The sequence below is a fragment of the Schistocerca cancellata genome, chromosome 9 (assembly GCF_023864275.1).
Source record: "Schistocerca cancellata isolate TAMUIC-IGC-003103 chromosome 9, iqSchCanc2.1, whole genome shotgun sequence".
NCBI lineage: Eukaryota > Metazoa > Arthropoda > Insecta > Orthoptera > Acrididae > Schistocerca > Schistocerca cancellata.
Window position 1 is genome coordinate 309417740 of NC_064634.1, and position 24524 is coordinate 309442263.

Consider the following 24524-nt stretch of genomic DNA (forward strand, 5'->3'; position numbering starts at 1 on the left):
GGAATCCATCGTGCAGTGAACTGCAGAATTAACTCTCCAGAAATGAGAAAATTGCTGTGAAGCTGTTAACTTCACTAGTGCAACTGGAAATACCACCGTGTTATCTCTTGGTAAACACACACACAAAAAATGGTTCAAATGGCTCTGAGCACTATGGGACTCAACTGCTGTGGTCATAAGTCCCCTAGAACTTAGAACTACTTAAACCTAACTAACCTAAGGACAGCACACAACACCCAGCCATCACGAGGCAGAGAAAATCCCTGACCCCGCCGGGAATCGAACCCGGGAACCCGGGCGTGGGAAGCGAGAACGCTACCGCACGACCACGAGATGCGGGCCACACACACACACACACACACACACACACACACACACACACTCGGATTATATGTAACATTGCTTCAGGGAAGGTCTTCTTTTCATTTGGGCATATCTTACATTTCTGTGGCTCAATTATGCTAACTGCATTCTAAAACCGCTGTTCTGCCTATGTCTCTGTTTCTTGTGTCTAACTTGTCTCTAACAAATTCATGTCACCAATTTTCTTTGTGAAAGGGACAGTGTGTTTGGCAGCATAAATCATAAAATAAGCCATTGACCCCATTTTTTAATAATTCACACAAAAAATTTAGGACTTTGTTCAAAAAATGTAGTACTAGATGACATCCAATATGGTTACTGGAAGGACTTCCTGATGAAGATGAAGATGATTTCATGGTCAACATTGTGTACAGTAATAGTCAGGTTAACACTTTTTCCTATATGGGTCAGTTCTTATATCTGGTGTACGCAATCAGGCATTTGTGCCTATGGGCTAGCAATTCTGGACATCATATTCATCCATATTTCATTGGTCTGTCTTTCAGTGTTGGATGACACTGTTGTAAGATGAGGTGGAACTCTGGAGACGTCCACCTGTCCAAATCGTGAATCAATGTCTGCAAACTTGTATGAGAAATGCCCCGTCTGATATTAATGTAAATGAACAATGATTTGTGATACAAATTTCTATGCAATTTCAGTTTCAGTATTGTTCACAGTAGCTGATAATGCTTTAGAATTAAAATTTTGGCATGTTCTTGGACATGTGCCTTCAAATGTGTCATCGTCAAACTGAAAGAGAGAAGAGCAGAGTTTCTGCCATTTTATGTGTAAACAACAAATTTATTTTCTGCAATATTAACTAGTTTTCAAGCCACTGCAGACTCATCATCCAATGGGGTTGTTACAGGAACATTACCTGAACCATGTGCAGCAAGGCGCTATGGCTGTGTTGCTCACAGAAATAATGGAAATACAGTTATTTTCTCCAGCACCACACCTATAGTGTCTAGCTGCTCATTTTCCAAGTAATGTATCTGTAACACTACCATCTGATGATGAGCATGCAGTGGCTTGAAGGCTGTTCTGGTGTCCAAAATTAAAGCAACAAACTGCTGTTTTCCCTGTCTTGCATCTAATTCATGACATAATTGCACAGACTGTCAACAGATGTCTATATGATCGTTGATCGGAATGCCATCTTCCATGCAGAACACTCACAACTGCCCCAAGGTGATGCCAGGAAACCTATCAAACGTTGAAGTGTTTACCAGATAGATCTAGATCCACAATTGCTGTGTACACAGGCACAGACAGTGCAGTATGGCACAGAAAATATGCCTACCAAACTCTCTGCAATAAATGACCGTAGAAAGAAGGGAAGCAGGACAGTCGCAAAGTGATGTAGCCATGTGGCTTAATGTGAATGGTTCTGTTGTTTCTCGAATGTTGCAACACTTTATCCCGAGGACCAAAGTAGGGCTGATTGAATGTGAAATTAGAAAGAGAGGACTGTTATTTGGCTGTAAGTGCACTATGCTACTGCCTTAGTACTGCACAGCAACTGGCATCTGACCTTGCAGCATCCACTGGATGTGTTGTATTGAAGCAGATGGTGTACAGAAGGCTTCAGCAGAGTGGACTTTATTGTCGGAGACCTGCTGCATGTCTCTCTCTCATGCATCTTCACAGATGGGTACGTCTAGAGTGGAGTCGTCAACATGCCACCTGGGCAGTCAAACAGTGGGCCCATGTTCTTTACACAGATGAGTCCCGATTTGGCCTGCAGAGTGATTCTCAACAGATTTGTATCTGGAGGGAACATGGAACATGATTTCAGGACCCAAACATTGTGGAAAGAGACAAATATCAAGGAAGATCCCTAATGGCACAAGCTAGTATTATGTTGACCACTTGAACACATCTGGATGCAATTGTATGGGTGAATCAACAAGGTTTAAGTGCTGTCAGGTATTGTAACGAGACTTTGGGACCTCATGCGGTTGTTGCAAGGTGCTGTGGGCCCAGATTTCATATTACTGGACGATAATGCTCGAGCTGGAAATAATCTGATAAGTCACTTAGGAAAATCTTTTCTAAACACTGCCTTGAGCTCCAGCCTTCACTTTCATGTTTGCTTAGGCTCATGTCATGTGCCATGATCCTGCAACAGGTGATTTAGTGGCCATTTGAGTTTGAGGTGCCTAAATGAGAATGAACAAAATCAAATGCAGTTGCTCACTGCATTTGAAGCACCTGCATTGATGTCTTTCAGACTTCCACGGAACAACACGAGCAAAGGAATTCAATTGAGCATAAATTCCAAATGCAGACTTTTACTTATAGATACGGTTTAACAAGCTTTGTAATGACAATTGTTGGTAACTTTTTTTTTTGTTTTTCAGAGTGCTGTGGAAATGTTTGAATTAGCGTGGAAACTTTCAAAGGACGACAATGAAATGTTGTGGTAAGTCATTTGGTCTTTACATTTTCCTTTAGTGGTATATTACAGAGTAGAAACTCATATACTTTTGTAGTCCTTGGTGTGTGGTTATAATGACTTGATATGTATTAATACCAGTAAAAGCTCTACAGATGTAGGTGTTCACTGGAAAACCACAATTCAGGATAGGTCACAAATATCAAGAATCCGCAGATAAGACTTGGTCTTTATTCACAGTTGGAGGTAGGGCAGCATCGGTCGTAAATTTTTAATTTGTTTGTTGCAGATTCATTTGAGCTACTGTGTAGCTATATTCAGTGCATTATACCCAAGTCCTGATCACTTATAAATATAATAGCACATGGTACCACTTGACATACAGATAACAAACATGAGTTGTCCTTTATTCTGTCTTTCGCCATTTATTTGTTAATTATTTAACAGCATTTGGTCATCAGCTTCCACAGGCATAAAAATATAGAGTGGCATTCAGAACCACTGAAAAGTCAGATGACCATTCATTTTTGGGTGAGTTTCCTGTAGCGAACCTTTTTACGCTTCTAACTAGTTTGTTATGTTTTGGAAGGAATTGCTGAATGCAGTAGGTTACAAAATAGTCATTTTTTAGGCAAATGACAGGACATCTAAAACTGTAGTCTAATTAAAATCATTTATTAGAGTTCTATGTGTCATATGTCACTCCAGTGTTGCAAAAACACACTCCAGCTGGTCCTCACTTACGGCTGTGTCAAATGAAGCTGGCAGCCCTTATGGGCAAAACCCACTGTTGCTAACTTTAGCTGGCAGTAGCCTGACGGCCCACAGATAGAGCATGAGGCTCCACTTACAAATGCCATGTGTGCAGAATGCAGAAGGTGTGTACTACTTGAGCATTGTACGAATTGGTGCTTTGTTATTGTTCATTGGCAAGAGCAGAAAATTTCCTCGTGTTGTTTAAGATCAGATCGTAGGAATTCAGTTCCATGGTGTGAAGTGTGAACTTAAAACTACTTTTAATTTGTAATAGTTACTTACACGTTCTTATATTTTGTTAGAAGTCACGTTATTTTATTAGAAGTTCCTTCACATTACCATATGGTAAATGTGGTTTTTGTGAAGTCGTGTGAAGTATATCAATACTTACACTGCACAATTTAAGGTTTAAAATAAGATTATAACTCTTATTGAATAGGTTATGTCAACATTTAAAAATTATAATTCAGTCAGTAATTATGTGAAATACTGAAAATCAAATTTCTGTTGCCGTGGGAAACCATTAGATGTGCAATTTGGGATCGTGAATTGTCAATTACAAGTCACGTTAATTAGTCAGTGACGTAGTTGCTTTTTACTAACTGGGCCATCCAAGAACTTCCCAGAGCTCCTTGATTATTTAGATCTACCTGTTCCCCTCCCCTCTGATTTGTGCGAACAAAGGAATTATCCAGTGGGCCACAAATCAGTAGATGTGATCTCCATGTACAGAGAGACAAATGATTACAATTTCAGAAAAAATTGGAAGATTTATTCAATAGAAGGAGCTTCACAAATAGAGCAAATCAATAACACATTGGTCCACTTCTGGTCCTTATGCAAGTTGTTATTTGGCTTGCCTTGATTGATAAGCATTTGTTGGATGTCCTCCTGAGGGACATCGTGTGAAATTCTGTCCAGCTGGTGCTTAAGAATGTCAAATCATGATCTTATTGGAGGATCCTGCCCATAATGCTCCAAATGTTCTCAATTGAGGAGACATCCGGTGACCATGCTGGCCGAGGTAGGGTTTGGCAAGTGTATAGACAAGTATTAAAAACTTTCACCATATGCGGGTGGGCAATATTATACTGAAATGTAAGTGCAGATTTTCTTGCCTTGAAGGGCAACAACTTACCACTGTGCTGTAAGAGTGCTGTGGGTGATAACCAAATGGGCCTGCTGTGAAAAGAAATGGCACTCCGGACCATCACTCCTGGTGGTCGGGCTGTATAGAGGGCGACAGTCAGGTTGGTGTCCCACCACTGTCTGAGGCATCTCCAGACATGTCTTCACTGGTCATTGGCAGCCAGTTCCGAGTGAGTTCATTTCTGAAGACAATAGAGTATTTGACTTTTTCTTGGAAATCGTCTTAAATGGCTAATTATGTCATTTTATCCTCATAACATGCTTTTTTCCCCTCTTGATTTTCATTATTCTTTTATAAAACAGATATGAAATTCAAATAATTTGAAAGCCGACTAAAATGCTTTATTTGAGCTGTTTGATGCCTGTAATGTCACTGGCTAGGTTGTTGCTCCTGTTTTCATAAAGCTCATGCATAGTGATGTCTTGTTTTGGAATTTATGTTTCAAAAAATGGGTTGCAAATGGTGTGTAGTACTACACTGTACAAATACATCTGTAAAAACTTTTGAAAACTTGTTTTTGCTCTTCCAAAGAATGATAAGAAGTGTAAAATGTGGTTGCACTGTACCAGTAAAATGCCAGTAGTCAACATACAAGTTCTCTAGCTTGATTAAGAGTGTCTTGCACTCTGAACTTAACATTGATTTACCTCTGAGATATGCTTTCTCACTGTTACAAGGAAGGATAGTGACATTCTACAAAATTAAACTCTTAGTGAAAGTTGTCATTTTACCCTATTACATGTACATTTTTTAGTAGTTTAGTTGTTAGAGTGGTAGACTGTCAAATTATATGAAATGATCCGTAGATCACAGATTCAAATCCAGCCCAAAAGAGTATCTTAACTTATGACTTGGCAGTCCTCTCATTAGTGAAACCAAATTAAAATTAAAAAACTTTACCACGCTGATAAGAAACAGAGTCTTATTTTGTTTTCCTTGTCGTTTACATGCTCTTACATTTGCATTTGCTGTTCACACACGACACATTCAAAAAGATGTTTTCTAGTTAATGTAACCAAACACTTTTTACTTTATTAGAAAAAGTATTTTTATCTTTGTACTGTACAGCTAGAATCCTTATTGTTTAAAATTTTGAAGTTTCATCATCTTACGAAATAAGTCTACTCCAGATACTGACGTTAGTTTACACCCACAAACATCACAGCCCTTACATTTGTGTTACCTGCGTGTCGTACGTGTTTTCTCTCTTTCTGCATACAAAATCTCATCATCCTATACCTCGTTGTACTGTGGGACTATAGTGATATCTTCACTACTCACCATGCTTTCCAAAAGAATGAATTGTTTGTATGCAAAGGAAATGCATTTAACCTCAGTTGTCCATTGATCAAACTAAATTAATTTGAATATATCTAAAAAGAAAGATGATGAGACTTACCAAACAAAAGTGCTGGCAGGTTGATAGACACACAAACAAACACAAACATACACACAAAATTCTCGCTTTCGCAACCAACGGTTGCCTCGTCAGGAAAGAGGGAAGAAGAGGGAAAGACAAAAGGATTTGGGTTTTAACCTCTTAGTTCATCCCTATGAAATCCCCAAACCACCTTCCCTACCCTCTGGCTCCTACCCCTGTAACCGCCCCCGGTGTAAAACCTGTCCCATGCACCCTCCCACCACCACCTATTCCAGTCCTGTAACCCGGAAGGTGTACACGATCAAAGGCAGAGCCACGTGTGAAAGCACCCACGTGATTTACCAACTGACCTGCCTACACTGTGAAGCGTTCTATGTGGGAATGACCAGCAACAAACTGTCCATTCGCATGAATGGACACAGGCAGACAGTATTTGTTCGTAATGAGGATCACCCTGTGGCTAAACATGCCTTGGTGCACGGCCAGCACATCTTGAAACAGTATTACACCGTCCGGGTTATCTGGATACTTCCCACTAACACCAACCTGTCAGAACTCCGGAGATGGGAACTTGCCTTTCAGCATATCCTCTCTTCTCGCTATCCGCCAGGCCTCAATCTCCGCTAATTTCTAATTTCAATTTGCCGCCGCTCATACCTCACTTGTCTTTCAACATCATCTTTGCCTCTGTACTTCCGCCCCGACTGACATCTCTGCCCAAACTCTTTGCCTTTACAAATGTCTGCTTGTGTCTGTGTATATGCGGATGGATATGTGTGTGCGTGCGAGTGTATACCTGTCCTTTTTTCCCCCTAAGGTAAGTCTTTCCGCTCCCGGGATTGGAATGACTCCTTACCCTCTCCCTTAAAACCCAAATCCTTTTGTCTTTCCCTCTCCTTCCCTCTTTCCTGACGAGGCAACCGTTGGTTGCGAAAGCTAGAATTTTGTGTGTATGTTTGTGTTTGTTTGTGTGTCTATCGACCTGCCAGCGCTTTTGTTTGGTAAGTCTCATCATCTTTCTTTTTAGATATATTTTTCCCCATGTGGAATGTTTCCCTCTATTATATTCATATCATTAAATTAATTTGAAGCTATATTTAATACAGCCCACCATTTAAACAATTGCTACAGTGAGTTCTTGCAAACACTATTTTAGTATTTTGTGTAAAAGTTTTAAAAATATATTACCCTTCCAGGACTTGAACTCATGTCCTCTTCACCCACAGTCAAATGTGCTATTCATTGCATCACAGAATGCTTGCTCTGAGCTGTCCCTCTGCCAAGTTTCTTATGTAGAGGAAATCAGCATTGAGAGTCACCAATAATAATTTTATTGTGGTTTGGGTCATAGTTGATGACTGATAGTCAATGAACTAGTTATAAGATACAGATTCATTTTCAAAAGTTCTACAGTCCCTTAGTTTTGAGTATGTGTAATGATGTTACAGGTATCAGGGAAAAGAATGTCCATTGCTGCATATAGCGCCACTAAATGGGCGGAGCATAAACACATTAACTTTTGTAAGGTTTCTAATATCAGTGTTCACAAAATTCCTTTCTGATGTTAGTTAAAACTTGGAATTGCGATTTATGTCACTAAATGACTAAGCTGTTTGCAGAAGAAGTACATAAAAACCTGGCAACTTTGGCTAACACTTCTATGACACACATATAACTTCATCTTACTCCTGGTTTGTGAAGTCGCCAGAGCTTCAGTTAGTAATAGAGCATTTTTGATCATGTGACCAAACTTGATATTTAATGATTTTTAAGGTTTAATTCGATAAAAATAACATATCTCTTGTGAGAATAGTCACTGTAACTGCTACTTGAATGTTATAATCACTCAGAATAACAACAATCTAAACCATATTTTTAACATAGGAAAATAGCCTATTGTTCTCCAGTCAAAGAGACTCCAGACTGAAGAAATGTCTTGAGACGTCCTGGACTGTGGCGGGATATAAAATTGACTGTCATCCGCCATACGCCCAACAACCATAAGTGATATGGAGCTTATTAATGGAAGGGGGCATTACTTCGCGCGCGACAGGTTGAGAATTTGGGCTCAGCTGCTCCAGGGAAGCAGAGCAGCCTGGTTTGAATCCTGGTCTGACGCAAATTTTTGACCTTCACCATTGATTTATTTCATTGCACATAAGTGGCTGAAGTTCTGATTTCTTGTTATATAAATTCATGTTCTTTTAACTGTCGCCATGAAGATAGTTCAGAGTTTTCACTGTAAAGGTGCTGTACGCTGTCCTAGTGATTGTCACAAACATCTAACCGGTATCACTGATACTCATTCTTGCCAAGCTCGCTTAAACCTCTGTTGTAAAGCTCAGGATAACAGTGGATTCAGTTCTGATGACGTTAGGGGAAGTGATGTGTGCAAATTTTGTAGTTGGTGAAACTCCTCAAGAATCTGCCACTGGGAAAACCAACAAGTAGGAAGGCAATGTGCAAATGGCTATGTCAGCTGTGACCAATGCATAACCAGTCCATTGACATTAGAGACAGTTAGTGAGATACTCCTAAATGCTCGCATGCCATTGTGGAGGAAGTTTGTCTTGTGAGGAAATGATCCCCATGTTGGGCTGTCTCCACTGTAAGTTGTGCTATTAATGAATGCTACAAGCATTTGTGATGTTGCTCTTGGTTAAGACAAAATTAACCAAACACATCATTTAGAAGTAGCACAAAATCGGTTTACGTTTGTTTGGCCTGTCATATTTAATCCTATTTACATTATAGAGTTTCTTAGTATCCATGCCCAGCCATTAGGCGTACTGACTTTTCTAAATAACTGACATATCAGTTTATCATTCCTAATTACTCATCCTCTGTGCAATGACCATAAATTTATAAGAAGGCACATTCCCCTGTAATGGATTCTTAAGCTGCAGCTTGTGTATGTTTTGTATATTTATGAAGTTAACATGAACTATTTCAGCTGAATGTTCCTCATCATTGATACTGATAATTAAAGGTGTTGGCTGGCTCTCTGCATTGATTTCTGTTGGTTCCACTCCTAGTTCATCATTTCTATTATGGCAGTTGTGTACTGTATTGTGAAATTATTAGTACATTCTCCAGGTTCACATCTAGATTACTTTGTAATTGCATCCAAACACCCACAATGATCCACAGCATTCTGTTTTTCTAGTCTAAGTTATATCTACTTTGTTGCTTTTTTAAATCTATTATGCTTCTGGGCAGATGTTTTATTCTAACTTTGGCCTCTTTGCCATAGGGTGGCCCTTCTACTATCTCAACGATCATTTATCTATTTCATTAAAAAGAGACAGTGTCTCTTTCAGGAGAAAAAATTTCAGTACTGCTGATAGTCGCATTTAGGGTGAAGAAAACTTTTCGAACTCTAAGTTCATTTCTCAAAGAGGAAGTAGAGGCAAATCACTCAGGTACTAGGATGGGAGGAACTCACCTATTCTAACGATGGGAAGAAAAACTGTTGTTCAAATGTGTCATGACTGTACTGGAATTCCACCTTCAGAAGATAATAATTAGCCAGTCATTGTGTCTCCCTGTAATTTTATAGTTTTCTCAAGAGAATTTTCCTTTCATTACTTTATCTACAAAGAGTAGTCCTTATGTAAACATTACATGTAGGGAGATAGGTCAACACACACACACTGCCATAAAGATGCTGCACAAGAAAAAAGACAAAAAAAAGTTAGTCATTGCAAATGTGATTTACTGTCAGTTGCAACAATACACAATAGCACATTACAAACTACGCACATTCAGTGGCATCAGAAGTCTCCCAAGAACCCACAGTAACGTGACATGATGCTAGATGGCAGTCCTTTCTTGGAGAACGAAGCATGAAGAAAGACGACAGTGTGTGTTGAGCAGTCATTCAGGATGGATGTTACCTGACTTGAAGAGCAGTCTTATGTAGAGATTGCAGTTCAACGTGGAAGGAATGTGCGACAATGCCATGAAGAGCTTGTGGAAGTGGTAGGAAATGCTGCTCTAGTGCCCTCAACGTTTGCCCGGTAGGTAGGTGCATTCAGGCATGGCAGAGGTGCAACGGCCAACTATACTGATACGGGTGGCCTATTGGTGTGCGTATGGGCTGTACTCGCACCCAGATCACCCAGTGCTTGGAGAACAACAAAAAGTGGATGCTGTAGGAATTACAGTGACATACAGGTACTGAGAAGACCACAATCTGCAGGATTTTACACGATGAGCTACACATGCATAAAGTTGCTGCAAAGTGGGTGTGTCATGCACTAAGTGAAGTGGAAAAGTGGACATGTTACGAAATGTGTTGTCCTGCAACACCACCTACACCACCTCAGAAGAAACATCCTGAATGTGTACATGATGCATTAATTCTTCAGGACAGCATGACAGCTCTTACGACAATGTGTGTGCAGAATCTGCTCGCACAATAGGGGTGGGAATTACTGGTGCATCTACCATATTCACCAGACATAACACCATGTGGTTATAACTTCATACCAAAACTAATAGAGCCATTGTGTGGAACAGCTTTCAAACTGATAAAGACATTGCTACAGCAGTGATGCGTGAAATCCTACGACATTGCCCAAACAGTGACATGTGAGATCCTATGATTCCCTCATGATGAGGCCATGGGTATTAAACTTCTTTCACAGCATTGGCAGTGTGTGATGGATTCATTGGCAGACTATTTTTAGGGACTCTGAGATGTCACAGGTCTGTGTTCCTTCCCTGTACTATTGTGTACATTTACAGTTGACAATGAAACACATTTGAAATGACAAAATTTGTTTCATCTTTTTTTTTGTGCTTTATATTTATGGTGGTGTGTGTGTGTGTGTGTGTGTGTGTGTGTGTGTGTGTGTGTGTGTGTGTGTGTGTGTGAGCGCGCGCGCACGCGCATTTATCTCCTTGCATATGGTGTTTACGTATGAACTAACTGCCCATTTGCGTATTTCAGAATTTTTTTTAATTTATTGCCATTTTCAAGACAAAAAATGGTTGGCGTGACTTTTACAATGATCCTCGTATTTTGTTTGGTGTTCCACACTATTATCCACTTATAGAAACAAAGATCATATTGACAGAATGAAAGCTTTCACGTTCCACACTATTATCCACTTATAGAAACAAAGATCATATTGACAGAATGAAAGCTTTCACAAGCTGATGACATTGCTGCTGGTAAACCAGCAGCAAAGTTCATAACAGTTGTATAGATTTTCAGTTTTGTAATATATTTTTGTCTGTGCCACGTACATCTGTTCTGGATGTTCCTGAATACCTATATTAGGTGTATTTTATGATTTCTTTGACTTTTTGTTGCAAGTACTATTTTCTTTCTCATGTTTTGAGTTATATTATTTTAATGGTACACATTATCCATGGTCGTTTCTGACACTCTTAAATTTTCTTGTTACTACTCCTCCCTCTTATAACTGATCTGATCATCAGTGAAATGGCAGATCGTAAACAGTTGCTATTGATCTCTCTTCCCATTTCTGATATTTTATTTTCTCTGTGGAGCTTGTGCAAGATGTCTTACGAAGCTTAAGTTTTTGTGTGCCATTTGATCAATTCACTATATTGCTATTAGGGCTGGGTTAAGTTGCAGACAGGCGCAATTAAGAAACTTTCACTTACAGCTTTTGGCCACAGCCTTCGTCAAAGAAAGAGAAACACACACCATTTATTCTCACAAGCAAGCAACCTCACGTACACATGGCCTCAAACTCCTCAGCTTGGGCCAGAATGCATCTATAACATGGGATGGAAGCAGCAATCTCGAGGGGAAAAGGAAGGGATAGCATTGTACAGATGGGGGAGAGAGGAGCACTGTCTTGTGGAGTGTGCAACAAATAGAATGCCAACTTGCATAGCGTCATGTGGTTGTGGGGCAGGGAGGAGGGGAAAATGGAGCAAGAAAGGAGAGGAACATGGAGAGACAGGCGAGAGTGCTGGCTGAGGGTTGCAAACAAAGAAATTGTGAGATGAGCATGGAGAGAAGGGAATGGAAACTGTTGGGTGTAGAGTGTGTGGACAGTATGTTACCTTAGGTTGAGGCTGGGATAATTATGTGAGCAGAGTGTGTCATAAGGATAACTCCCATCTGTGCAGTTCAGAAAAGGTGGTAGTGGAGGGCAGGATCCAGGTGGTTCAGGTAGTGAAGCAGCCATTAAAATCAAGCATGTTGTGTTCAGTTGCATGTTGTGCTACAGAGCGATCTACTTTACTTTGGGCCACAGTTTGGCGGTGGTCGTTCATCCTGGTGGATGGCTGGTTGGTGGTCATATCAGTATGAAAAGCTGTGCAGTGATTGCAGCAGAGCTGGTAAATGACATGCCTGCTTTCACAGGTGGCCCAACCCTTGATGTGATAGGATAAATCTGTGGCAGGACTGGAATAGGAAGTGCTGAGTGGTCAGATTGGGCAGGTCTTGCACCTGGTTTTTCACAGGGATAAGATCCTTGTAGAAAGAGGTTGCAATTTGGGGTGGTGTTTAGATGGACTAGGATGTTGTGGCGGTTGGATAGGCAATGAAACACCACTCTAGGGGGAGGTGGGAAGGATCTCAGGTAGCATGTCCCTCATTACAGGGCATGATGATAAGTGATCAAAGCCCTGGCAAAGGGTGCGATTCAATTGTTTCATTGTGGACCAGTTTTGGGTAATGAAGGGGGCTCTCTGTTGTAGCTGGTTCTTGAGGATGGTGGGAGAATTGGGGGGTGTGAGAGGAAATGGCATGGGACATCGCTTGCAGACTAGGTCTGGGGTAGAGCCTATTCGTGAAGACCTCGATGAGACCATCAGCATACTGGGCAAGGAAGAGAGTTTGTACTTGTCACTGCACATGTGCCGTTTCTGGGTGACCAAGTTGTATGCAACAGATTTTTTGGTGTGAAAGGAATTACAGCTGTTGAAATGCAGGTATTATTGATGGATGGTGAGTTTAATGTGGACGGAGGTGTGGATGGAGCCATCAGAGGAGAGTAGGTCAACATTAAGGAAGGTGGCACACTGGGTTGAAGAGAATCAGGTGAAACAGATTGGAGGGACGGTGTTAGGGTTGTGAAGGAATGAAGAAAGGGTTCTTCGTCCTGAGTTGGAGTTTATGTGGGACTTTTGTGTTGGGATCACTCTGGTAGAGTTAGTAGATAGAGGAACGAATTGCAGATTATGAGTTGCAGTGACTACCTGGCAGAAGGCCTCCACCCATTATCTGACTACTCCACCATCTCCACCCCTTTACCTCCTGGATCACTGATCACTGTTGACACCATCTCCCTAAACACCTACATCCCTCATGCTCAGACCTTCCTAGCCCCCCAAAATGCCAAACTCCTAGTCTGGTTCAGTTTCATTGATGACACCTTCATGATTTGGATTCAGGGCAAGACACATTATCTTAATTCCTTCACAACCTCCCACCTGCTTCACCTAGTCCTCTATAACCCAGTGTGGCACCTTCCTAGATACTGACCGACCCCTCTCTGATGGCTGCATCCGCACTTCTGTCAACATTAAGGCCCCCAACCACCAACGATACCTGCATTTTGACAGCTGTCATCACTTTCACACCAAAAAAGCCCTCCCATAGATTGTGGCCCCCCGGGTATGGTGCATCTACAGTGACAAGAACTCCCTTGCTCAGTATGCTGAAGGTCTTACCAAGGCCTTCACATCGAGGCACTAGCTCCTAGATGTAGTCTGCAAACAGATATCACGTGCCATTTCCCCTCACATCCTCCATTCCTAACATGTGACACAAAAGTACTGCCTTCTGTGTTATTTGCCACCTTTACACAATTCTGTTGCTCACCAGATGATAACTGGTTATGTGATGGTGCTGGAACCCACACATTCTAGCCAGTTATTGAACAGATTAGATTTAGAGCATCAGCTGTAGTCTATCGTAATGTACATTGGGCAACCAAAACATGCTAACCAATGCACAACAAACACCTTTGCTATCATTTCTCCTGCTACTTCTGTGACTGGTAAGGCCTCCGCCCATCTTGTAAATCTGTCTACTGCCATGGGCAAATGTCTGTAATTCTCTGAGGGTGGAAGTGGACCCACTGAGTTGAGGTGTACTTGAGAGAACCTTGCTGGTGATCCTGCAAAAATCCTGCAAAACCTCTGACCTCTGCATGAATGTGTTGCCTCACTTTGCAATTCTGAGATTGAAGACATCAGTGAACTCAATTCCTGGCATACTTTTTAATTGATGGGCATCACAAACTGTGGGGTTAGCAACTTGATAGTGGCGTTTGCCACTGGGTGTGATAGGCTGTGGACAGTGTCAAATGCCACTTCGCGGAATTGCTGCCTATGTAGGGCAGTGGGCTTTGTCATGAGGTGTTGCACCATATCTTGACCTTGCTTCATGGTATATTTATTTGCTCCATTTGCAATCCTGTCTCACAAATCGTGCTGCTCTTGATCAGACATGTGTGCTGTGGTGAGGTTTTTGTAATATAAGATTCTGACTAAACTGCATACCCAGGAAAAATAATCGGTGTGTAGTGTCGGGGAAGCCTGCATACTCAGTTTGCTAGACAAACAATCAAACAAGTCATATTAATGAGTTTTATTACAAAAAGAAAATTACAATACTTAACTTTGGCAATCACACAGATGTGTCGCAAGCAGAGGGTGACATACAAAGTAATCTTCTTCAGTATACACAATATCAAGTCCATGCTACATAAAGAGTACAAGCGAAGTGACTAACATTGACACTGCTATTGATGTCACCTATCTTGAAACTGCTATCGCAATGGGGCATCATCAGTCGGTCACGACACTTATGTCATCTTCACATAGGGGCCGCTGCTATCGAGTTGTCATCCTGGAGGGAGGTCTGATCAGCATGTGATTGCCTGACTTCTTCTCGTGGCCTACTCTCCGTGTCATTCCTGACTGGCGTGCCGGTGATTGACTTTACAACATAATGCCATGACTATTTTCTCTGTGCCTCTAATATGTCATATGTCGATGGTGAACTGACTAATGAACTCTGTGTGCCAGAATTGCCATGATGAATATTTATTGCCCATGTTGCTGAAGGCCAGTATGATGGCTTTATGCTACATGAAAATTGTCGCTGGCCAGGCTTCAGTGTAAGGGCAAAAATGTCTCTCACTCTCATATATCACTAACAACTTATCGTAGGCATTCCATTTTGTCCGTCTGCCCTGTAGCTTTCTCAGAAGAAGAACCTCAGAGGCTGTTAGTGTCCATTAACTTCCTATTGTAGTGCTACTCCAGTCACGATCTGGTTGGCAACAACATCCAAAAGTGTAGATAGGGCAAGGTGGGCAAGCAACACTGCATCTACAAGGCTGTTTTGTAATTGGCTGAAAGCATTGCTCGTTTTCGGGCTCCATAATATAAGAATTCGCTTGGTGCTCTTAGCTCACAAGCACATCCATTAGTGGTGCCCAAGTGGCAGCTGTTACCGGCGACAGACAGCGGTAAATGTGTACCATATCTAAAAACTGTCAAGTTGCTTATAGTCCATTGGCTTTGCTTTAGTCCATTGTCTATGACAGACTACAACATGACTTTCTTTTCAAGCGAATGTTGGATCCCACCAGCTGAAACTTTATGACCTAAGAAAGCTACCTCACTTTCAGGCACGACACACGTGTCTTCATTTAATACCATGCCATAACAACACAACCACTGGTGTACTTCATGTATGTGTGTCATTAACTTGTGTGTCAGCTGAGAAGATTAATATATCATGTAGATATGTGAATAATAATGGAAAGCCTTTTATTACTTTGTCATTGAATCTCTGCCAGGCCTGAGCTGCATTTTAAGACCAAATGACATAAACAAAAACTCAAAACAGGTCAAAAGGTGTAATCACTGCTGTCTTTGCCATCTCAGTATGCACTATTGGGATCTGGTTGTAAGCTTTCTGACAATCCAACACTGAGAAAACTTTTGTGCCCGCCACAGCGTGGGCAAATTCTTCAGGGTGTATACGACCCGGGACAACCGGGAATTCCGGGAAAAACCCGGGAATTTTTTCATCCGGGAGAAAACCGGGAAAAACCTGGGAATTTTTCGGAATTCCGGGAATTTTTCGGAATTCCGGGAATTTTTCATTGTTTTAGCTTTCAGTTAATTTTCTGTAATTTTGACTGCAGAATAGATTATCTAGCAAAGAATGTTGTTATATCCTGCTACTGGAGAATGATACTTCAACAATAAAATATAAACGAGAGGGAAAAAAATAAAACTTTAGTGGCAAAGGAAATGTGCATTTTACAACAACAAAAAACCGTGCACGCACAAGCGTCTGCAAATAGCAAAAATATGTCAAATGCCGTAGGGCGCAGACTGTAATTCTTCGTAACAATAAACTGCTTGCTATGAGCATGACGTCACAACTGTTCACATTAGGTTCGTTTGACCAATTGCCAGCGGTCTGTTGCGCATGCGCATTTGATTCGCGTATTAAGCAGTACCTTCTCCCGCTACTTGAAGTTTGGCTGTTAGCTGTATCGGTAGTAGCAGCAAGCAGCCAGATGCAAACGAGAAAAATTTTTCTCGCGCGCCCTAGCTGCCAGATTCACGCTTGCACAGAGTTGTCTGAGTTGTAGTGGGGAGGGGGTTAACCTCCACGTTAGCCGTGTTAACGTTAAGTGATTTTGCTGCTTCTCTTCGTGTACAGCTCCCATGTCAAATGAAAACAAAACGGATTTCTGTGGCCGGGAGCTATCAAGCGAATTAAAATACATTCACATAATTACGGAGGGCAAAAATATATTATTAATTTCAGTTTTCTGATTTTATTTTATTTCCAAGTTAGTAGCAGTCAAGCATTTGCAGAACAGTGAAGTTATTTTTGCAAGTTTGCTAAAGAAATTTGGCTTTATTAATCTTTCCGCTGAGGCAATCATTTTATTTGAAACGAATTGTTTCATTCTACAGTACTGGCTATTTCCAACTTTTCGCTGAATTTCAAGTGCACGTTATCATCTTCTGCCATATATGGCATTATGCCATAATAAAGAACCAAAAATGAGATCGTAGAGTACTGGTACTCCAAGAAAATTTACATCCCAAAAACCACACTGAAAAACTTAATATCAGATGGGACCTACTTCTTTGTGAATCTGGAAAAAGCCAATTTGCACTTCAAGCCGAATTATGCATTTTAGTATGGTTTACGAAATTCCGATTCTCTTTGGAGTATCCTCTGATGCACTGTTTCATTTATGGTGTAATGTAAACTCTCTTAGTGCTTTATACACACGAACATACGGGTTTCCTACACCACTGCAGTTGCACACGCACAATAATGCCTGTTTTCTGGCGCTCTCTGGCAACTGGTAAATCGAACCTATTTCTAACAGTCTCCGGATAGTATTACGAACGGTAGTTAGAATAGCGTTACTTTCAAAGTAAATTTCTTTTTACGCAAGATGAATTGTGTTACGTGTGAGAAAGTAGGATGGATATCTAAATCACAGAGCGTTCGAAACTGAACAGTTTGAGGACCAGCCACTTACAAGAATTTGGAGCCGAGACATTTATGTCATAATTTTAAATTTTTCTAGCACATTTGTATGATGTGTCTTAAAGTATAACACACGCAAAAAAAGATCAATATTACATTTGAAAGCTTAGGTTCTGTTGTAGCGTGTTAATCTTAGAGACTAACGTTATATGTGAAAGCTTAGCTTTTCCTGTAGATATACGGTACTGTGTACATTAATGTAAACCGTTAACTTTTCCTCTTGCGTGTTCGCGCCATGTAACCAGTGATCTTGCTATTGGCTGACTATAACACGTGTCCTATGCTCTGAATAGCTGCTGTCATCGGCTGAGATCTCGTGGCTTGAGATATGACTCGCTTACAAAAGGACATCGCAACCTCGGTTTCAACGCTCCGGAAACTAACGCCCTGTGTTTGGTGCAATTCGCATTTATAATTTCGTAATACGAAAATATGCAACGTGTATTTTGCTGCAAATCAAAGGTCTTTCCAAAACTTCTCTCTCTCTCTCTTTTTTTTTCTTTTTTTTTTCTTTTTTTTTAAGTATTTCCAAAACTTCTTTGCCCCGTCTTTTCTTTTTTTTCCGGGAAGTTCTATGCGATTGTATAAAACGTTAACCATTTAAAGGATTGATAAGTTTTACAGTTCCGAGGGAAAATCTACGGAAAACCTACTGTCATTTAGAACAGAAAAAGTGTATTTTCGCCCGGGAAAAAGCATATTTTTTAAACGGGATATCCGGGAGAAATCCGGGAATTTTTTTTCCTTGTCCCCGTATACACCCTGTTCTTGGATATTAAGTATTGGGTGTTTATTTGGAACCGTTCTAGAATTCAGTAATCTATGCATGGGTGCCATGTGCTTTCGTCCTTGAACACCAGGTGTAACAGGGATGCCCAAGGGTTATTTGACCTTTGTATAACACCAGCACAGATCATCTCTCTGAATATCACCTTGGTCTTAACCAACCACTACGGAGCTATTCTATGGACGTTTTGTGCAACCAGCAAGCCTTGGAGTCATGCATATATAGTGCACAGTACTGTGTTTAATGCTGTGTGGCTGCACCAATTCTTACTGCATGGACTGTTTTCTTGAATTATTGATTTTACTCTTATTATGGTGTCCACAGAACCTCTCTGAATTCCCTGCTTATAAGGCAGACATTTGCCAAGAATATAGTCAGTGCAAAGTGCAACAGGAAATCAGCACCTAATATAGGTTGCATGATGTCTGCTACCACTAAACTCCACTCATATTGAGTAGAAAAACCAACGCCTGTTGTCAGCTCTTTGTGACAACACGTGCTGATGCTGGAGTTGTTTACAGCTAGCAGCTGTAAGAGATCATGCACCATCGTCTGAACTGTGCTTGTGATTGGAAGGATGCTGACCTCTGAGGTGGTATCTATTAAAAACCGTAAGCTCGAAATCTTATCAACCACATGCATCTGATGCTGTGCCATGCTGTGACTCGTCGGAATAGAAACGAGCATGCCACGGTGGGCCTCACCCTCATTGTGTATCCATGTGCGCACAACTGTGAAATGACTCTTCTTATGTCAGTGGCACAGTTTGTGAGTGCCGCAGTCCTTGGTGCCTAATTCAGACTGCTGTAATCATTTGTATACCCACATGGCATCATGCAATTTGTAGCTCAGGGACCGAACCGTCTGTGATACCACCAGAATTATCAGTGTTAGCTTGACCTTGACTGTGCTGTAATGGCTGTAGGTTGAATTTACGCGACAATCATGTCCTCTTATCGAAGTCTGTCCATAACTCCGAGATCTGTAACTACATGGCAACCTTTCCAACCATGGTCTGTAACTCTTGGGGTTCCTCAGCGATGTTTGATGATTGGCACAATTTAGCCCATATTTATCTAGGAACTCCATTGCATGTTCCTTGCATTCTGCTGTGACATGTAGTTGTCATTGCTACGAATGCCACAGCAGGAGATTCCAATGTGGCATATGTGCTCTCAGCTGCTTGGAGTAACTTAGATAATGATTGTCACTCATTATTATTAATGTCAACTGCACTTGTGGCAGAAGCTGTTAGTTGGTAGATTCGTTATGCTAACATCCATTATCATGCGCAAATGCCTCTAAAACTCCTCTGGATTTCTGTCCCCGTATTTCTCATGCTAAAGGTCTTGCGGAAACCTCCTCTCCTGTAACTTCATGCAGCATGTGATTAACGGTCTTCAGTGCGCGGTATGCTTGTTGGTGAGGTGGGTGTAGAATTTCATCGGAAGCTATTGTTGTTGCTCTCTGGTCCAAGTTGCTAATTGCCAATATACATTTTTAATGGTCTTCTGTGACCCGTTGTTGTGTAAAAATGTTCTCTAAGATCGCAAACTGTATGTCCGATTCTGTGAGCGTAAATGGTGGTACTTAAAATTGTTGACGCAACACAGTTGACGCTAACGAACCATTGAGGGTGTACTCTTGCAATGTTGCTGTGAATGTTGGAGCTTGTGGTCTCTTTGTGCCTATCTTGCTGTCTCAGTGTCAAAAGTTCTACAACTTCAATCTCTTGTTGCAGCTGCCAGCTCTTGTCACCAGTGGTTTTTAAACAAACAATTTGCACCTTCTGTGTTTAATGGATGTAATGCGAGAAATGTTTTTGTGACTTAAACTGTATGAATTTTTGGGGTCACGAATTACTTAGACCAGAAATGAAAACCACATATGTTTCACAACATGTATTTTCTCAATCACAATCAGAAGTAACAGTTATAAATCTGCAAAGAATAAAAGTGTTACTCCAAAACCCACAACACTTGCAAGGAGTAAATGGTGCACTTCACTGGTCGATTTCTGTTCTCAAAGTTTTGGGGATTTTTCTGTAATGTTTGTGTTGCTTGCTAGTAGGAGCTCCAGGTTTTTTCATGTCTTCGGCATACATGAGAGCACAACAGTCGTTGCTGTTATATCATTATTCTCTAGCATAAGTATGCTGGCCCATGGTCCCATGATATGAGTCAAGAGTTCCACTTGTTCCCCTCCTCCATCTTAACATCAGTTATTTCATGCTATGCATAAATAATGACAGTCAAAGTAGGTTAATAATGGTAAGAGTAGCCAACAGAAATGCACAACAACTGTAACAGAAGGCCTAGATTAGGAAAACAACAGTTTCCTCATAAGGAGACGAAAAGAAAAGAGATTTTGCCTGTCCTTTCTCCTCATATGGAGTGGTTCTTGTTGGTATGAGTTGTGGATGACCAACCCATACTGCTGCCCTCTCCTGTCCATTATCCCGTCAGCGATTTTCTTTTGTACCCTTTGAAGAATGAACATCTGATTCATGTAAATAGTGTTACTGTTATCTGTTTTGTTGGCTGTCATCAAAGTTTTGCCTTCTGTAGGTAATTGCCAACTAGTCCATGGGTCAGTTTGTGAAGTTGATATTTTTCTGAGTGGAATTTTCTTTAATATACAGCTATTTGTGGTCAGTAGCAGTAAGAAACACAAGCCTGCAGTTCCTTGTGTGTTCAAAATGTGGAGAGTTATAAATGACATCAAACTTTTACTTGTATGACTGATCACTGTTAAAAAATCTAATAAATGCATCAAAATTGATTATTCCTTTAAAGAAAGTTACTTGATTTGAGAAAAAATCACATCATTTACTGTTAGCTTTCCAAAAAGAATGAAACAAAAATAAAAAATAAAGATTATATCCATATGCTATAATTAATGCAACTTTCAATTTTTGTAGGTGGTGCATTGTTGGTGTGACAGAACAACTGCTTATGGGTAAAATTGAAAATCAGCAATATGTATTGGAGACAGGAAATCTGCAAAATCATGTTGCCAGGCTGAGTCAGCACCAAAATATGCCAGATGATGATTTTGGTAATGATGAGATCCAAAGGCTTTGTCCAAAACTGAAAATCACATACACCAAAGAGTATCCTTTTTGATGTTGTTTAAAATTATCATAACTTACTCATTGAAAACTAGAGCAAATAGAACAGGAGTGTCACAAATTCTCTCTCTCATTCACACACACACACACACACACACTCTCTCACACACACACACACACACACACACACACACACACACACACACACACTAAAAACCCTCAAAGTAGGAATTAAAAAAATTCCAAATTTCATACTTACTACCTAATTTTTATTGTTTTAATACAGCCCTATGCAGTCATATTGCTTCTTATGTTACTTCACGTGATGGGTGGACTGCATTCTACTGCTTGAATTTGTTGTTGTTGTTGTTGTTGTGGTCTTCAGTCCTGAGACTGGTTTGATGCAGCTCTCCATGCTACTCTATCCTGTGCAAGCTTCTTCATCTCCCAGTACCTACTGCAACCTACATCCTTCTGAATCTGCTTAGTGTATTGATCTCTTGGTCTCCCTCTACGATTTTTACCCTCCACGCTGCCCTCCAATGCTAAATTTGTGATCCCTCGATGCCTCAGAACATGTCCTACCAACCGATCCCTTCTTCTAGTCAAGTTGTGCCACAAACTTCTCTTCTCCCCAATCCTATTCAATACCTCCTCATTAGTTACGTGATCTACCCACCTTATCTTCAGCATTCTTCTGTAGCACCACATTTCGAAAGCTTCTATTCTCTTCTTGTCCAAACTAGTTATCGCCCATGTCTCACTTCCATACATGGCTACACTCCATACAAATACTTTCAGAAACGACTTCCTGACACCTAAATCTATATTCGATGCTAACAAATTTCTCTTCTTGAGAAACGCTTTCCTTGCCATTGCCAGTCTACATTTTATATCCTCTCTACTTCGACCATCATCGGTTATTTTACTCCCTAAATAGCAAAACTCCTTTACAACTTTAAGTGTCTCATTTCCTAATCTAATTCCCTCAGCATCACCCGACTTAATTTGACTACATTCCATTATCCTCGTTTTGCTTTTGTTGATGTTCATCTTATATCCTCCTTTCAAGACACTGTCCATTCCGTTCAACTGCTCTTCCAAGTCCTTTGCTGTCTCTGACAGAATTACAATGTCATCGGCGAACCTCAAAGTTTTTACTTCTTCTCCATGAATTTTAATACCTACTCCGAATTTTTCTTTTGTTTCCTTTACTGCTTGCTCAATATACAGATTGAATAACATCGGGGAGAGGCTACAACCCTGTCTCACTCCTTTCCCAACCACTGCTTCCCTTTCATGCCCATCGACTCTTATAACTGCCATCTGGTTTCTGTACAAATTGTAAATAGCCTTTCGCTCCCTATATTTTACCCCTGCCACCTTCAGAATTTGAAAGAGAGTATTCCAGTCAACATTGTCAAAAGCTTTCTCTAAGTCTACAAATGCTAGAAATGTAGGTTTGCCTTTTCTTAATCTTTCTTCCAAGATAAGTCGTAAGGTCAGTATTGCCTCACGTGTTCCAACATTTCTACGGAATCCAAACTGATCTTCCCCGAGGTCGGCTTCTACCAGTTTTTCCATTCGTCTGTAAAGAATTCGCGTTAGTATTTTGCAGCTGTGGCTTATTAAACTGATTGTTCGGTAATTTTCGCATCTGTCAACACCTGCTTTCTTTGGGAGTGGAATTATTATATTCTTCTTGAAGTCTGAGGGTATTTCGCCTGTTTCATACATCTTGCTCACCAGATGGTAGAGAGTTGTCAGGACTGGCTCTTCCAAGGCTGTCAGTAGTTCCAATGGAATGTTGTCTATTCCGGGGGCCTTGTTTCGACTCAGGTCTTTCAGTGCTCTGTCAAACTCTTCACGCAGTATCGTATCTCCCATTTCATCTTCATCTATATCCTCTTCCATTTCCATAATATTGTCCTCAAGTACATCGCCCTTGTATAAACCCTCTATATACTCCTTCCACCTTTCTGCTTTCCCTTCTTTGCTTAGAACTGGGTTGCCATCTGAGCTCTTGATATTCATACAAGTGGTTCTCTTCTCTCCAAAGGTCTCTTTAATTTTCCTGTAGGCAGTATCTATCTTACCCCTAATGAGACAAGCCTCTACATCCTTACATTTGTCCTCTAGCCATCCCTGCTTAGCCATTTTGCACTTCCTGTCGATTTCATTTTTGAGACGTTTGTATTCCTTTTTGCCTGCTTCACTTACTGCATTTTTATATTTTCTCCTTTCATCAATTAAATTCAATATTTCTTCTGTTACCCAAGGATTTCTATTAGCCCGCGTCTTTTTACCTACTTGATCCTCTGCTGCCTTCACCACTTCATCCCTCAGAGCTACCCATTCTTCTTCTACTGTATTTCTTTCCCCCATTCCAGTCAATTGTTCCCTAATACTCTCCCTGAAACTCTGTACAACCTCTGGTTCTTTCAGTTTATCCAGGTCCCATCTCCTTAAATTCCCACCTTTTTGCAGTTTCTTCAGTTTTAATCTGCAGTTCATAACCAATAGATTGTGGTCAGAATCTACATCTGCCCCAGGAAATGTCTTACAATTTAAAACCTGGTTCCTAAATCTCTGTCTTACCATTATATAATCTATCTGAAACCTGTCAGTATCTCCAGGCTTCTTCCATGTATACAGCCTCCTTTCATGATTCTTGAACCAAGTGTTAGCTATGATTAAGTTATGCTCTGTGCAAAATTCTACAAGGCGGCTTCCTCTTTCATTCCTTCCCCCCAATCCATATTCACCTACTATGTTTCCTTCTCTCCCTTTTCCTACTGACGAATTCCAGTCACCCATGACTATTAAATTTTCGTCTCCCTTCACTACCTGAATAATTTCTTTTATCTCGTCATACATTTCATCTATTTCTTCATCATCTGCAGAGGTAGTTGGCATATAAACTTGTACTACTGTAGTAGGCGTGGGCTTTGTGTCTATCTTGGCCACAATAATGCGTTCACTATGCTGTTTGTAGTAGCTAACCCGCACTCCTATTTTTTTATTCATTATTAAACCTACTCCTGCATTACCCCTATTTGATTTTGTATTTATAACCCTGTAATCAC

The 24524-nt window shown here is 40.7% G+C and overlaps 1 protein-coding gene across 1 annotated transcript in view; it reads left to right on the plus strand.

Annotated features, from left to right (window-relative positions):
• LOC126100767 (cell division control protein 45 homolog) overlaps window positions 1-24524 on the plus strand; it is a 145424-nt gene that overhangs the window by 48990 nt on the left and 71910 nt on the right. The window contains exons 6-7 of the mRNA XM_049911387.1: window positions 2730-2791; window positions 21289-21480. Of these exons, the coding sequence (XP_049767344.1) occupies window positions 2730-2791; window positions 21289-21480 (254 nt within the window). The remainder of the gene's footprint in view (window positions 1-2729; window positions 2792-21288; window positions 21481-24524) is intronic.